We start from the raw sequence: 13,781 nt of genomic DNA on the forward strand, positions 1-13,781 counted from the left end.
TCAATATTAGCTACCCGTCACCAAGGAATATAATACTCACTAGGAGCCCGTCACTATTTAACAGATTTTAGTAGAAGTGAGATAGAGAGCCAATATTGTGCAATAATATTGATCGTGAACATGTCATCAACATGACGGCGTGTTTTAAAAGAATCGGAACAAACGAGTAAACGATTTATTTTTGAAATTTGACACTAAATAACGCGTTTTTTTCAATACCTCGTTAAAACTATCCATTCAAGCTTGAGTTACTTTAGTTGAGCTTCACTTCAATTTACTTTGGTTATAGGCAGTTTGTTTATTAGGTTAAGTTGTTTTATAAAGTTTTGTATTATATTGGACTAGTTTTTCAATAAAAATGTATTGATTTATCAGTGAATTAGCTTTTTAAGTGTAAGAGTGAAAATGGAGAAGATAAACTGCAGTTTGCTATTAATATCCCTCTGTGCTTTGTTATGGGGTGTGGCCGGCCAATACGAGTGGCAATTGAGAGATACTTTCGATGAAATTAGAGGCAGAATGGACAGGGTTTCCGCAGATAACTGCTATATCACACATCTTGATGATTTGTTTCTTCCGTCAGACTCTGTTTCGCATCATCCGGATGTAAAAGAGATCAATATAAACCCTGTCTTCCCTAACCGAACGGCGATGCTTCATTTACACAACATGGCAATGAATCGAGCGTTTTTCTGGAGCTATATCCTTCAGTCTAGGTTTATCCGACCGGCTATCAATGATACATACGATCCTGGCATGATGTATTACTTTCTTTCATCAGTGGCAGATGTTTCTGCAAATCCGTACATTAACGCCAGTTCTATCTACTTCTCGCCGAATATGTCCTACACGTCGTCATATAGAGGGTTCTTCAATAAGACCATGGCCAGGTTTGCACCTAGAGCCTACAGATCTGATGACTTTAATGATCCTGTGCATCTACAGAAGATCTCAACCATGAATACATTTATAGCTGAAGATCTGGGAGCATTTGATCCAGAGAGTTTGTCCAAAGACTATACTTCTGATTTTTACCGCACTAATGAATGGTACAGCAAGTGGCTTCCTGATAGGGTTGGTGATCGACACGACACAAAAACAACCTACCAGGTTGAAATAAGATATGCAAATAACACTAATGAGACATTTACATTTCATGGACCTCCTGGTAATGATGAGGTATGTATTATAAAATAACATTTAATCAAATTTAACTATTTGGCTAAACAAATTTGCATAAGATCAAATAAGAATTTTCATCCTTCTAAATTCTAATTGTAGGCTATTATTGTTATTAACATTGTTCATTTCAATTTTATTCTTTGCCCATCATCAAACATAGCTCCCTCATCGTTCCACCACAGTTTACAACATTATCTGTCAACATGATTCCCTACCCTCAGCCATTAAAAAAAATACATTATAATAAAATATATTTTTGCTTATTACACATCCAATTTGACCATTAAAAGGGTAAAATTAATTTTGGCTTAAACTACCATACTAAACATACAGAGTAAGAAACACATATTTCTGATCACAACTAATTAATCACCTGTATTTTTGTTTATGAATTAGGTTCCAGGCCCTGTGAACTGGACGCGCCCTTACTTTGACTGCGGAAGACTAAACAAGTGGCTGGTTGCCGCAGTCTCCCCAGTTGCAGATATCTTCCCTCGGCACACACAATTCAGACACATTGAGTATCCGAAGTAAGTCTTTCTTAAATAGAATTACTCTAATATCTAAAAAATTTTAGATATTAAAATTGTCTGTCAATTAAAAATAAATGGAACAATCAATTAATAACTAAATCTCGTAGTGTGTCCTTTTAGGACTCACTTAGTGACATCAAGCTGAGTGAAGACCTATTAGTGCAATCTTCTGTTCTTTTAAGTATTAATTTGTGTATTATGTTCTATTTGTGCTAATAAATTCTTCTTATCTTAAATAAGATATCAAACACAAAATTAAATTAAATAAATTAACTGTATGTCTTTTATTAAATAAAACCCTAAATGTTCCAAAAAATATGTAATAATAATAATAATATAACATTAGTCGGGTCCACTCAGAGCGAGCATCGCTGCGATGCAATTTCGTCATGCACAAACTGGCCGAGGCACATCTACACTGGCCGGTTTGTGCTTGAGGAAATTGCCTCGCATGTATGCTCGCTCTGTGTAGACCTGCCTATTGGCCTTTTTTAGATTTAAACTCTGAATTGGATAGTTCAGGTATTTACAATGATAATGGACTTAATGATGTTATGTTTACATGCTTGCTAGCTTAGATACTAATTGTGCAATATTTTCTTAGCACATGTATTATATGTAGGTACATTTTAAAAGGTCTTAGGTGAAAGGTGATACATTGATGACCTGGCTGGCACTGAGTTTGATATTTGTTTTTACTGTTTAGATATACGGCTGCTGTAGTGATGGAGATGGACTTTGACAGGATAGATATAAACCAATGCCCTGAGAGTCAGGGCAATGATAAGCCAAACCGGTTTAAAGCAACAGCAAGATGCAAAAATGAAACAACAGAGGTAAATCAAAACAAGTTTCAACTTACAGATATCCAGAAATGGCACTCAAAACGGTTTATGATAGTTATGATCCATTGTGTTCAGTTGATGAGTGTATCATAGAGTGGCTTTGTAAACCTTCTTATAACATGGTAGGTACGTAACTAATGATCTATTAAACAACTTACAAACATTTTTAATAGGGTAGGTATAAACCATTTACTTTACAGGGTTTCATACCTGAAGGGTTTTTGGAACCCTTACTCATCACTAAACCTCATAGTTATGGTGGTAGTGGTCTTGGCAATGGTGGACCCAGTGCCGGATTAAGACATTTTGGTGCCCTAAGCATTTCTAGACCATGGTGCCCCCTCATCAAGATTACATTGAATTTTATTGGTAAATTGAGTGACGTTGATTGCCGCATTACTGCTGAGAATACAATTTTCAATCCGTCACATCATTTTATCACGGAAATTGACAGTACTGCAGCAGTAATGTTCCAAGAGTAGGTAAGGTCAAGTGTAAGCAAATTCGAAGACCGTGCTTCGCATAAGTCCGGAGGCCAAGCCAACCATTGTCCAAGTGTAAGCGAAGACATAAGACATAGGCCGTACTCCGCACAGGGTTTTGCAACCTCTAGAGCTTTCCTGCGAAGCCCATTCATGTGAGGGCAAAGGCCGAGCTTCAGTAGGGACTTAGCCATTGGCCATTGGTTCTTGTCAGAACCAGTACCAATGGCCACAAATATCTTAAATAGCAAATTATTGTTTATGAATACGGGACTTAATAGGGTAAGTTTCAAAATGACGTCTGACCAGAAGACGTTTCAAGGACGGCGTTGTCCCCATTGTCTCGGAGAAAACTGTGTAAAGTCGACATCATTATTTTGACGTTGGTCGTAATTTTAGAACTTAATCAAACGGGATTAAGTCTCGTTTTCTTAAATAATAATGTGTCACAATTAGGCCAAAACAATTAGATTTTTTCGACCTAAAAATATGTGTAATCCGAGTTTACTCCATTCCAGGAGGTGTGCATAAATGTTTCCTCTTTTTCAGTTTTTTTTGCTTGTAAATCGAAAACGGTACGGCCGACGGAAAATTTGCTCAAATTACGAGTATTATTAAAATTGATATCTGAGGATCCGAAATGTAATTTAACTATATTCTTGCAATAAAATATATTGATTGATTTAAGGTACCTTAATATGTATTCGTAGTAAATTGTAAAAAAAGGTAGTCATTTTTTATTAGGGTTCCGTAGCCAAATGGCATAAAACGGAACCCTTATAGTTTCGCCATGTCCGTCTGTCTGTCTGTCTGTCTGTCCGAGGCTTTGCTCCGTGGTCGTTAGTGCTAGAAAGCTGAAATTTGGCATGGATATATAAATCAATAAAGCCGACAAAGTCGTACAATAAAATCTAAAAATTTAATTTTTTTTAGGGTACCTCCCCTACACGTAAAGTGGGGGTGAATTTTTTTTTTCACTTCAACCCTAGAGTGTGGGGTATCGTTGGAAAGGTCTTTCAAAACTAATAGGGGTTTTCAATAAACATTTTTTGATAAAGTGAATATATTCGGAGATAATCGCTCCGAAAGAAAAAAAAATGTGTCCCCCCCCCTCTAACTTTTGAACTATAGGTCCAAAAAATATGAAAAAAATCGTGGAAGTAGAGCTTAAGAAAGACATTAAATGAAAAGTATAGCGGACATGATCAGTTTAGCTGTTTTTGAGCTATAGCAAAAAGTTTTCCCTTCATAGTAAAAATACTTACTTTAATTAGGTACTGATTATGCAAATTTGCCTATTTGTTTAACTCGGGTGAAAGGTACCGTGTCATCCCTTGGTTAACAATTTACTATACTTTAAGCTCCTGTTTAGCTTATTGTGACGGAAGAGTAACTACGGAACCCTACACTGAGCGTGGCCCGACATGCTCTTGGCCGGTTATTTTTGGTAAAATTATGTTAATTATTCTAAAACGCATTCTTAGCTACCAGTGTCTGATCCACCAAGTCCTATTGTAATTGATAGTGGGTTCCTTCTAAATCGAGTGGTTTGGCAATCCAAAGGAAAAAAATATCTCCTAAGGATCCCAAAATGTATGTATGCACACCTCCTGGGATAGAGAAAACTCGGATTACACGCATTTAGGACCAAATAAATGTATTAAAACAATTTCCAGCTTACTGGGAATTAATTCCTCAAAACGCTATTTTTGGATCTAATTTGATTGGCCTAAATAGTGAAGGTTTAAATCGGTGTTTTTAAAGGCAAAGTCTAAGGCTGAATGCGCGGAGCGTTCAATCAGCGCTTACAGATGGGGCCAAAGGTCGAGCTGGAAGAAAACAAGGCTTGAATTTGACCAATGGCGAGGTATGAATAGCTGGACGTCCGGAGCATCTGATCGCGGCGCGATATCATATTACAACCAATGGCGAGGTGTGAGCAAGGCAGCCCAGCTGCGAAAGAGGACAGCATAGATTTGGATCCATGGCCAAGCGAAAGTGAGCCAGTTTGCATAAAGTAGAAGGCCTGGCGTCGCATAAGACCTAACGCCGAACTGCAAAAGAGTGGCTTGAAATCGAACCTATGTAATCACGGTCCTCCTACTGCTCGGCCTTTGGCTTAACTCGAAAGCGCAACTTGATAAGATGCTTTTGTTTTTCGGCCTTCGCAGGGCCCTTTATTACACTTTGACAATTAGGTCGCAGGATCGCGGCTCTGCAGCAACTCGGCCTGGCCGATACATCTGGTGTACAAGAGAGCAAAATACGCTACAAAATCGGTATTCTACGTCGCGAAAATCGGTTAGCCACAAGCCCGATGGCAAGATTTTTTGGCCATGAGCTTTGATGGCCTCCGCGTAAGGTTGGAGATGTACTTACGTGTCCTCACTCTCTTACGATCCTTCGTTATTAGATGGATACTTTCACACGTATCAAAAAGTTTCGTGTACATAAGTACTACACTACGACTGCGATGCTGATGCAGCCTGCGCGTTTTTTTTTCCTACGATTTTGGTGCCCCCCTACACGTGGTGCCCTAAGCAAGTACTTATTTTGCTTAATGGTTAATCCGGCACTGGGTGGACCACACAACACAGACAAATATAGGTACATAAACTGTGACAGAGCTTCTGCACCGCGTTTTGCCTTATCATTGTATTGCAAAAAAGTTTGCTTGTGGTAGTTGTGGTATATTACCTAAACAACCAGAGTAATGTTAGTTCTTTTTGTTCACGAAGAAATTTTAAGTGTTAATTCATCTCTAGATAACTTGTTTTTTACCTCTATCCCTCGGAATAGGGATCTAGATATATTTAGATATAGTATATTAAGAAAATAAAGTACCCTTTGTTCATGATGTACTGTCTGGTTTTTTAAACTTAGTGTTCATTAATACAGTGCGAGCCTATTCACGGCTGGGGTTTCCGCCGCGGCGGCTACCAGTGCCGCTGCAAGCCGGGCTACCGCCTGCCGAGCATCGTCCGTCGCCCGTATCTAGGCGAGATCGTCGAACGAGCCACGTCTGACCAGTACTTTAACAACTTTGACTGTCTGCCTATTGGATGTAAGTCATTATTATTCTTACATCAATTTGAAGCATACGGCTGTGCCCTGCGAATACTTATTCACAAGTTTCAGTTGAGAACAGTCAGCATCAAAAGTAGCGGATGAAACAACGCGCCCAAATTATCTGATATTTCGGATAACTTTTCCAAATATAGATAATAGATAATTTTCTAAAATTTGCGTTCAAAAGTATATCTTTTACAGTATTAGTTGTTCTATATTAAAGACACCACTTTTTGTTAAGCTGTTACAGGGTAGATACTTATGAAGCGTTATTTGATCCGCTACTTTTGATGCTGACTGTACAAGAAAGTGGAATTCTAAATATGATTTATTATAGTTCAGTAGAGCTGAGCTCAGGCAAGAACCATAAGACGATAACTCTTTATACAATTTCAAGACCACAAGATTTACGCGCGCGATTGCTAACAGTTAACTTCGAAAAAGTTAAATAAATCATTTTACACTACATATGGTTCTACTTTACCGCCCTGCGGTAACTCGTATACGTGCGTATGTCGAAAATTTAAAGGGCCATATGTACTGTAAAACGTTGTACAATGCACGTGCGAAAAGGTAATTCGCAACATGTGTCGAGTTAAAACACTCCCTTCGACCGTGTTTTAATTTATCGCCACTGGTTGCGAATTTCCTACTTTCGCACTTGTATAGTAATGTATATACGAGAATTGTGCTTCACATACTTACTTACTTACTCCGTTGGCTCAGCGACCCAAAATGAGACTTTGCCTCCGACACAAGACAGCGCCACTTTTCTCGGTTCTGTGTGTGCGACCTCTCACCAATTGTCGACTCGAAGCTCGCGCAGATCCGCCTTCACCATTTCGCTCCAGCGATACCTAGGGCGCCCGATAGGATCAAAAGAACAAAAAGAACAGTTCTGCGCGGTCGTTAAATTACGAGCTTACGCGCGCGTTACTTTTCCTTACATTTGGTCTGATACGAGCTTACACGCTGGTACGTTAGTCTGAAACCGCGCTAAGTAGTCTGTTGCAAATGTTGCAATAGTAACTTGTATATCATCTGTGGCAGGGATCCAGCGACTGCCCGTGAAATGGGAGCGTTCGCTGCCGTTCCTCCGCGCCATGTACCTGGACAAGTACTACGAGTACGTGAACGCGAGCTCCGGCCCGGCCGCGCTGCACACCGAGCGCCCCAACGTGTATGAAGTGCTTAATTTCATACGGGGTGTGCAGCCTCACAACTGCTCGTTGTAAGTGTCGTATGTATGAAAGGGAATAAGTTGGTACGATTTATATTATTTAAACGGTTGGAATTGCGGCGCGTCACCAGTGACAAAGAAATTTGAATCTTGTAAAAAATTGTAACATTCCATAGTCATAGTCATTTATTTATAATATTATAAATATTACATGTCATATTCCATCAATGGTCGCAACCAGTCGTAGTTGCCACTCCGAGTGGACATGGACCTGTATAATTTCTATTAGTATATGAACAGTACCCTGGATAACCCTGCTATGGGAGATTATACAAATCATTGAATTTAGTTGTAGTATGCAGGTTTACTTAACATACAGATCTGGTGAATGTGCCGGGATTTGGCAGGAAGGAAAAATATGAACAGACATACAACTACGATTTTATTTTGCAGATACAACCCGTCAGACCTCTTCTTGAACGGTGATATCGCTTACGGTGCAGAAGAACAATTCGCGAACCAGGCCAAGATGGCAGTCCGCTTGGCCAACTTCATCAGCGCGTTCCTGCAGGTAACGTGCTGAACCCTTTGAACGCCACGCCAATTGTGTGCGGCGCGTCATCGTAAACCTTGTCGTAATGCACGAAGGTTGATATTCGGCTGTGGGCCGTGTGGGTCAGTGGACGTCTTTGCCCGGACATGCCCAGTTTACTATCGTAATATGAAAATACGCGTACGATACCGCTTCATAACATAAATGGTTCTGTAAGCACAGTCACTTTTAGTATTTTTCAAACATCTTTCGAGCTGTTAAGTCCCGTTACTATAATTTAATAATGTATAAAAATCGCGTAATTTTTCAGCCATACAAATGAAATATCCAAAATTTACCACTGCCATTTGAACTTACAGTATAAGGAATAGAGTTGATTTAGTTTTGTTTGAAAATTGAACGTAACAAAACATGCAACTCTGTTGCAATGAAAATGATTTAACTTTCATCTAACTGAATAATTACTACAGGACCTTGAGCATTAGGAGGCTATATCATAAAAAAATTAAAACCGCAAGACCTTATTTTCTATTTATCGTAACCTCATTAGAATGAAGTAGTAATCGGTTGTATACCCAACACGGCAGATATCCGACCCGATGGAGGTGTTCAGCGGCACACGCGTCGCCGACAAACCGCTCACTGAGGACCAGATGATTGGCGAGACCTTGGCTCTCGTGCTCGGAGACTCAAAGATTTGGTCTGCCGGTAAGCATTCATCATAGTGAATTTTGGACTATTTCAAATATCAAAGCAATCTTAGAAACTAATATCTGTGATAAACACACAAATAAATGCCATTACCAGGGTCCTAGCCCAGGACCACCTGCTTCGTAAGCAGGGTCACTACCGATTAGGCTGTGAGGTCGTTATATATATATATATATATATATTCATACTATTCATAGCAGTTCTAAAAATATAGTTTAATTTTCAACTTCCTTATTTTTGCAGGCGTATTCTGGGACAGAAACAAATTCATAAATCGAACTTTCTTCGCACCATTTGCTTACAAGACTGAACTCAACACTAGGAAATACAAACTTGAGGATCTTGCTCGACTCAATACGACTGGTAAGGTCCTACTTTGTTCCAAATTATGTTTAAAAAGTTTGTTCATTTCCAATTTTACCTTAAACATCTTCCGAGTCCAGTCAGCAAAACTATTAGCTTGGCACAAAGGTTAGAAAGGTTAGTTTTGCCGTCTGTACATGTAAATGTGATGGTGATGTGTGTGTTATACAACCTGTCAGGTAACCAACTGCTATGACTCCAGAACTTGATACCTTTTAGGTATAACTTCCTACACAGTATCAAAGTATTAAATATATCTCAACAATTACAGAGGAACTCTACACAAACCAACCATGGTTCCAATTCCTGAAACAGCGTTGGTTAACCAACTTTGACAATCTCGAGAAGTTTTTCCTTAAAATGAAAATCCGCGACGACGAGTTCGGAAAATACTTGAAACATTACGAGAGATATCCAACGTCGTATATGGCAGCTAACCTGAAGCATGGCCACTGGACCACGCCCTACTTTGACTGTAAAGGCCATCTGAAGCAGTGGGTTACCACGTATGCCGCGCCGTTCTTTGGGTGGGACAGTGTTAAAGTGAAATTGGAATTCAAGTAAGTTATTAAACAACTTTGTGTAATAGTTTATATAAAGTTGAACTACAATGTCGAAGACAACACATAGTCGTAAATTTAATGAAACGTGTTACATCGAGTGGATATTGCCTTTGCCCGTCACATGAAAACAGGCAATGACAGCAGTCTAAATAGAATCTAAACTGCACTAGACTGTTGGGGGAGAATGATGGACCGAATACTGGACTATTGGATAAAAAACCTGAGGCCTGCCTAATAAAACGCCATTGATAGCTAATAATTATTTTATCTACACATCATGAACCCTCTATGATGCCTTCAAAATCCGTGAATAATGGCCAACATTAAGATAAACTGTTTTATTACAGCAAATTTCTTAATAATGTTGTAATTACTTCATAACTACATCAAAATCGATTTGGTTATGACATTTAAATTTGGAACATCTCTGAAAAAAAAAGCAATTAGTTTTGATCTCTATTCTAATATCAGTCAAGATGCCTTTTTCTTCGAAATGAAATGTCAATTGCATACAATTTTGACACATCTCACATGTTCATTTGTATCGAATGATACGGATATAGGCCCCCGACTCTAGTTTGTCTCTGAATTTAAAAGAAACTACGAATGCGTTACATGCGTGAAAATAGTTTTCATTTAGCGCCATTTCACGTACAGTTTATCTTTTAATTAGTTTGAAGTATAAAATAAATATGTTTTGTTGGTTTTTAAAGTAACTATAGCAAAAGTATAATATACTGTAGTAAAATGATCGATAAAAATATTTCGGTGACGCCACAACATGTCCGCGAGTTCCGCCAAGAGAGCAACGATGCCTAACGTTGGCTGTAATTTGGGTTAGTGAATATATCATAGAAAGTTTATAATATGTGTGTAGATAAAATAGTGTAATTTAATGTTATCGTAAACTTAGGCTAAATGTATTACCTAGTGTAAGTTTTGCATGCCAAGTGTGGCAGAACTTGCATTCATGTAACCTATCTACTGACATGACAAATTGTAATATCTGTGTAATGTTCTAGCAAAATAAATGATTCTGATTCTGATTCTATGTAACTGTACATAATTAGGCATTAAAACACTCGTATGATCCTTTTAAGAAACTCACTTCGTTCGTTCCTTAAACCCACACTCGTGTATTTTAATGCATTTTATTATGTAGCAGTCACATAAACTACTATAAGGCAGCATCATTCTGACTCGGATAGACTGTAATTTTCATCAATATACGTTAGAAATAAAGCAAATTAAAGAATATTGTTTAGCTTATTAGTTAAGCTTTTTTTTTGTTGTCTGAAAACGGAAGCAAGTTTGCGTTACCGGCAGTTGTTCACCTGTTGTCTATTGTTTTTAGGGGTGTAGTGGCAGTGACAATGCAGCTGATGTCCTTGGATATCAACCAGTGCCCTGACAAGTACTACGTGCCCAACGCCTTCAAGGGAACTGATAAATGTGACAGGCTATCTTCTTATGTAAGTTTATATTTTTTTGATATATTATCATCTTTACCAATTATTTTTAGGTCATTATCTCACATAGTCTCAGAGATATATATATATATATATATATATATATAATGAGACTATCATTGGAGCTAAATAAGATTGATGTCTAAAAATCGCACTCACGTCTGGTTGTTGTTTGTCTCTTAACACTCGGACTCAAAGCTGTTGCGATTTGATGGAAGTTATATAGAATATAAAAAGAGCCTATTAATTGAAAGAAAAAAAAGAGCATAAGAAATGTAGGTTTTTGGAATATTAGTGTCAAATTGAATCTTTTTTAAACTGTGTTGCCTGTCGAGTTTCCTGCCGGTCCCATATTGAGATACGCTCCTCCTATTTAGGAGGGTTTTAAATCTTCTCTTCGCGGGCTCCGAGGTGTAGGGTTAGAGCCGGCGTAGCTTTATTTGACATTCATAAGCACGTAGTATGCCTACTTAAATAAATAAATTAATATTATAGGACACTATTACACAAATTGCCCTTTATTCGTGTGATGAGCACGGATACCAGGATTTGAACACAGGACCATTATCAACTTCATACCCAACAAGCAAAAAAGTTTCAGATTGCGCACTTTATAAGAGCAGGGTCTACTTTACAGTAAATAATATTTTCCCACGTGAATACTTACCGTAAAACATGAACACACGCGATAATAACGAGCACGTTATTATATTTAAACATAATTCATAAACAGTTTGATAAATATTTACACTTTTTTTGTCACGCTGCAGTTAATTTTATTCGTACACTTATACTTTACAAATAAAATGTTTCAACTCTCTGTGTGATCTTCCAAAAAATCAAAATAAGCTTATTTAGGCTTACAAGATACTTATGTAAAAGCGATATTTGCCTGAGAGAGCTTTAATTAGTTTTGGACAGATTACTGTAAATGCAAACAGCATTCAATTAGACTGATATTAGAACGATATTAAAATAAATAATCTTATAATTTGTGCCCAAATCCGGGCTTATACCATCGTATATATCATCATATAAAATCAATATAAGTTTGTAGTCTTGAGACTGTTGTAAGCGTGTTTTTGCTACTTGGGTAGGCAAGGCCACTACCCACTAGGCCAACCGGTCGTCAAACTAAACTACTTGAAAAATAAACTTTACTTTTAACTTCCAGTGTGTACCAATCCTCGGTCGCGGCTTCGAAGCCGGCGGCTACAAGTGCGAATGTCTGCAAGGCTTCGAGTACCCGTTCGAGGACGAGATCACGTACTACGACGGGCAGATCATGGAGGCGGAGTTCCAGAACGTCATCGAGGACAAGAAGACGCGCATAGACATGTTCAAGTGCAGGCTGGCGGACGCGGCGGCGATACAGAGCAGCTTCGCTGTGCTGCTAGCCGTCTTATATTTAGTCTATAAACTTAGGTAAAGTTACTGACTTAAGTATAAAGTTATTGCGGCGGACAAATAAAAGCCATTTGGGTAAGCCCTTTAAAATCGTACAACACGTACGAAGAGTATACAAGTAGGCACACAAAGAGACCTTCATTTTATCACATAAAGGTTTAATTTAAAAAAAATCGACATGGAGTTGAAATCTTGATCGGGAAAAAGCCTTATACGAAATAATTATAAGGTCTAATATGTACACGATTTTTCATTTATGTCTAAAAGCTATAAAATTTACCTGATAGTTATATTCTTATTATTTTTACCAGTTGTAATCTTTTATTTTTGAATTTTTAATATTTACATTGTATCCGATTGTTCTATAGAAACATAAAATAATGTTGACTTCCGATGCGTAAACGCCGTCCATATAAAACATTAGACTGATGTAGTTATAATGAATCTCACTTGTGGTATTAAATGTCACTTTATATGCATTTAGTTAAGAGTTAGTTAATATTTTTTATACTAATATTATCCGCGTATTCTTGACTTATTTTTACTTACCGTACTTACTTTTTTCGGTTATAGACTTACATATTTCTTTATATTTTTGTTTGTCTTTTATAATGGTTTATTATGATTTATTAACTTTCCGTGCCGTCCATATTTGAGACTGACTAAGTTTACGCGATGATTTTTGAGGTCTATGTTATTACATTCCTATAGGTATTTTTTACAACCTCTATTCGCGTGAGCTATGTATAATAGCAGCTATCCACTCCAATTGAATTAATACAAGCTCTAATTAAAAGCAATCACACTAGGTTAACTGATGCTATTCCAGTGAAGTTAGTCAATATGACATTTACTTCAATTAGTTCTAAGAAAATCATATAATCCTTTGGAAAATCGCACAAGTCTTAAATTGTGTGGTACCAAGATAAAGAAATAAGTAACTGTACAGTGCTCCATAATTATGAAATCAATTTTTTATCCACTCATTTGTGATAAAAATTAAGCAATTTTTTAAATAGCGATAAAATGTATTGATAGCGAGATTGGCGTTACGAAGTATGTACGATGTTTGAACATATACTTGCTCCTGTAAAGCAAGTGTGGAAATGTCAATTAGTTTTAGTGAACATTATTATATACAGGGCTATGACAAAGTTGAAATGTACTGTACTGGTACACACTGCTAGAATTATTGTCTTAGGGAGTTCATATGAGAAATGGCAAAAATGATAAACACACTAATTTACTTCCATTACTCCCCATACTCGCACAACCAAGAATGTAATCCAATGTATACACTTGTCTTATACCTTGTATTTACTTCATTTTCTTTTCTATCTACTTAAAATCACTGTACCTAGATTATTGAATCTCAAAGGCTAACTTCGTTAAAATATTAGACACTAGCTGTGCCCGCGGCTCCG

General features: G+C 37.5%; 1 protein-coding gene across 1 annotated transcript; it reads left to right on the top strand.

Annotated features, from left to right (window-relative positions):
- The first annotated feature begins 95 nt into the window (after window positions 1-95).
- LOC133516280 (uncharacterized) lies at window positions 96-13,142 on the top strand. The gene is made up of 11 exons (XM_061849119.1): window positions 96-1,179; window positions 1,579-1,712; window positions 2,422-2,551; window positions 5,941-6,106; window positions 7,162-7,342; window positions 7,745-7,862; window positions 8,432-8,552; window positions 8,799-8,918; window positions 9,190-9,478; window positions 10,836-10,953; window positions 12,125-13,142. The coding sequence occupies exons 1-11, from the start codon at window positions 406-408 to the stop codon at window positions 12,377-12,379; spliced, it is 2,406 nt and encodes an 801-aa protein (XP_061705103.1). The 5' UTR covers window positions 96-405; the 3' UTR covers window positions 12,380-13,142.
- The last annotated feature ends 639 nt before the right edge of the window (window positions 13,143-13,781 follow it).

Source organism: Cydia pomonella, chromosome 3 (assembly GCF_033807575.1).
Source record: "Cydia pomonella isolate Wapato2018A chromosome 3, ilCydPomo1, whole genome shotgun sequence".
Lineage (NCBI taxonomy): Eukaryota > Metazoa > Arthropoda > Insecta > Lepidoptera > Tortricidae > Cydia > Cydia pomonella.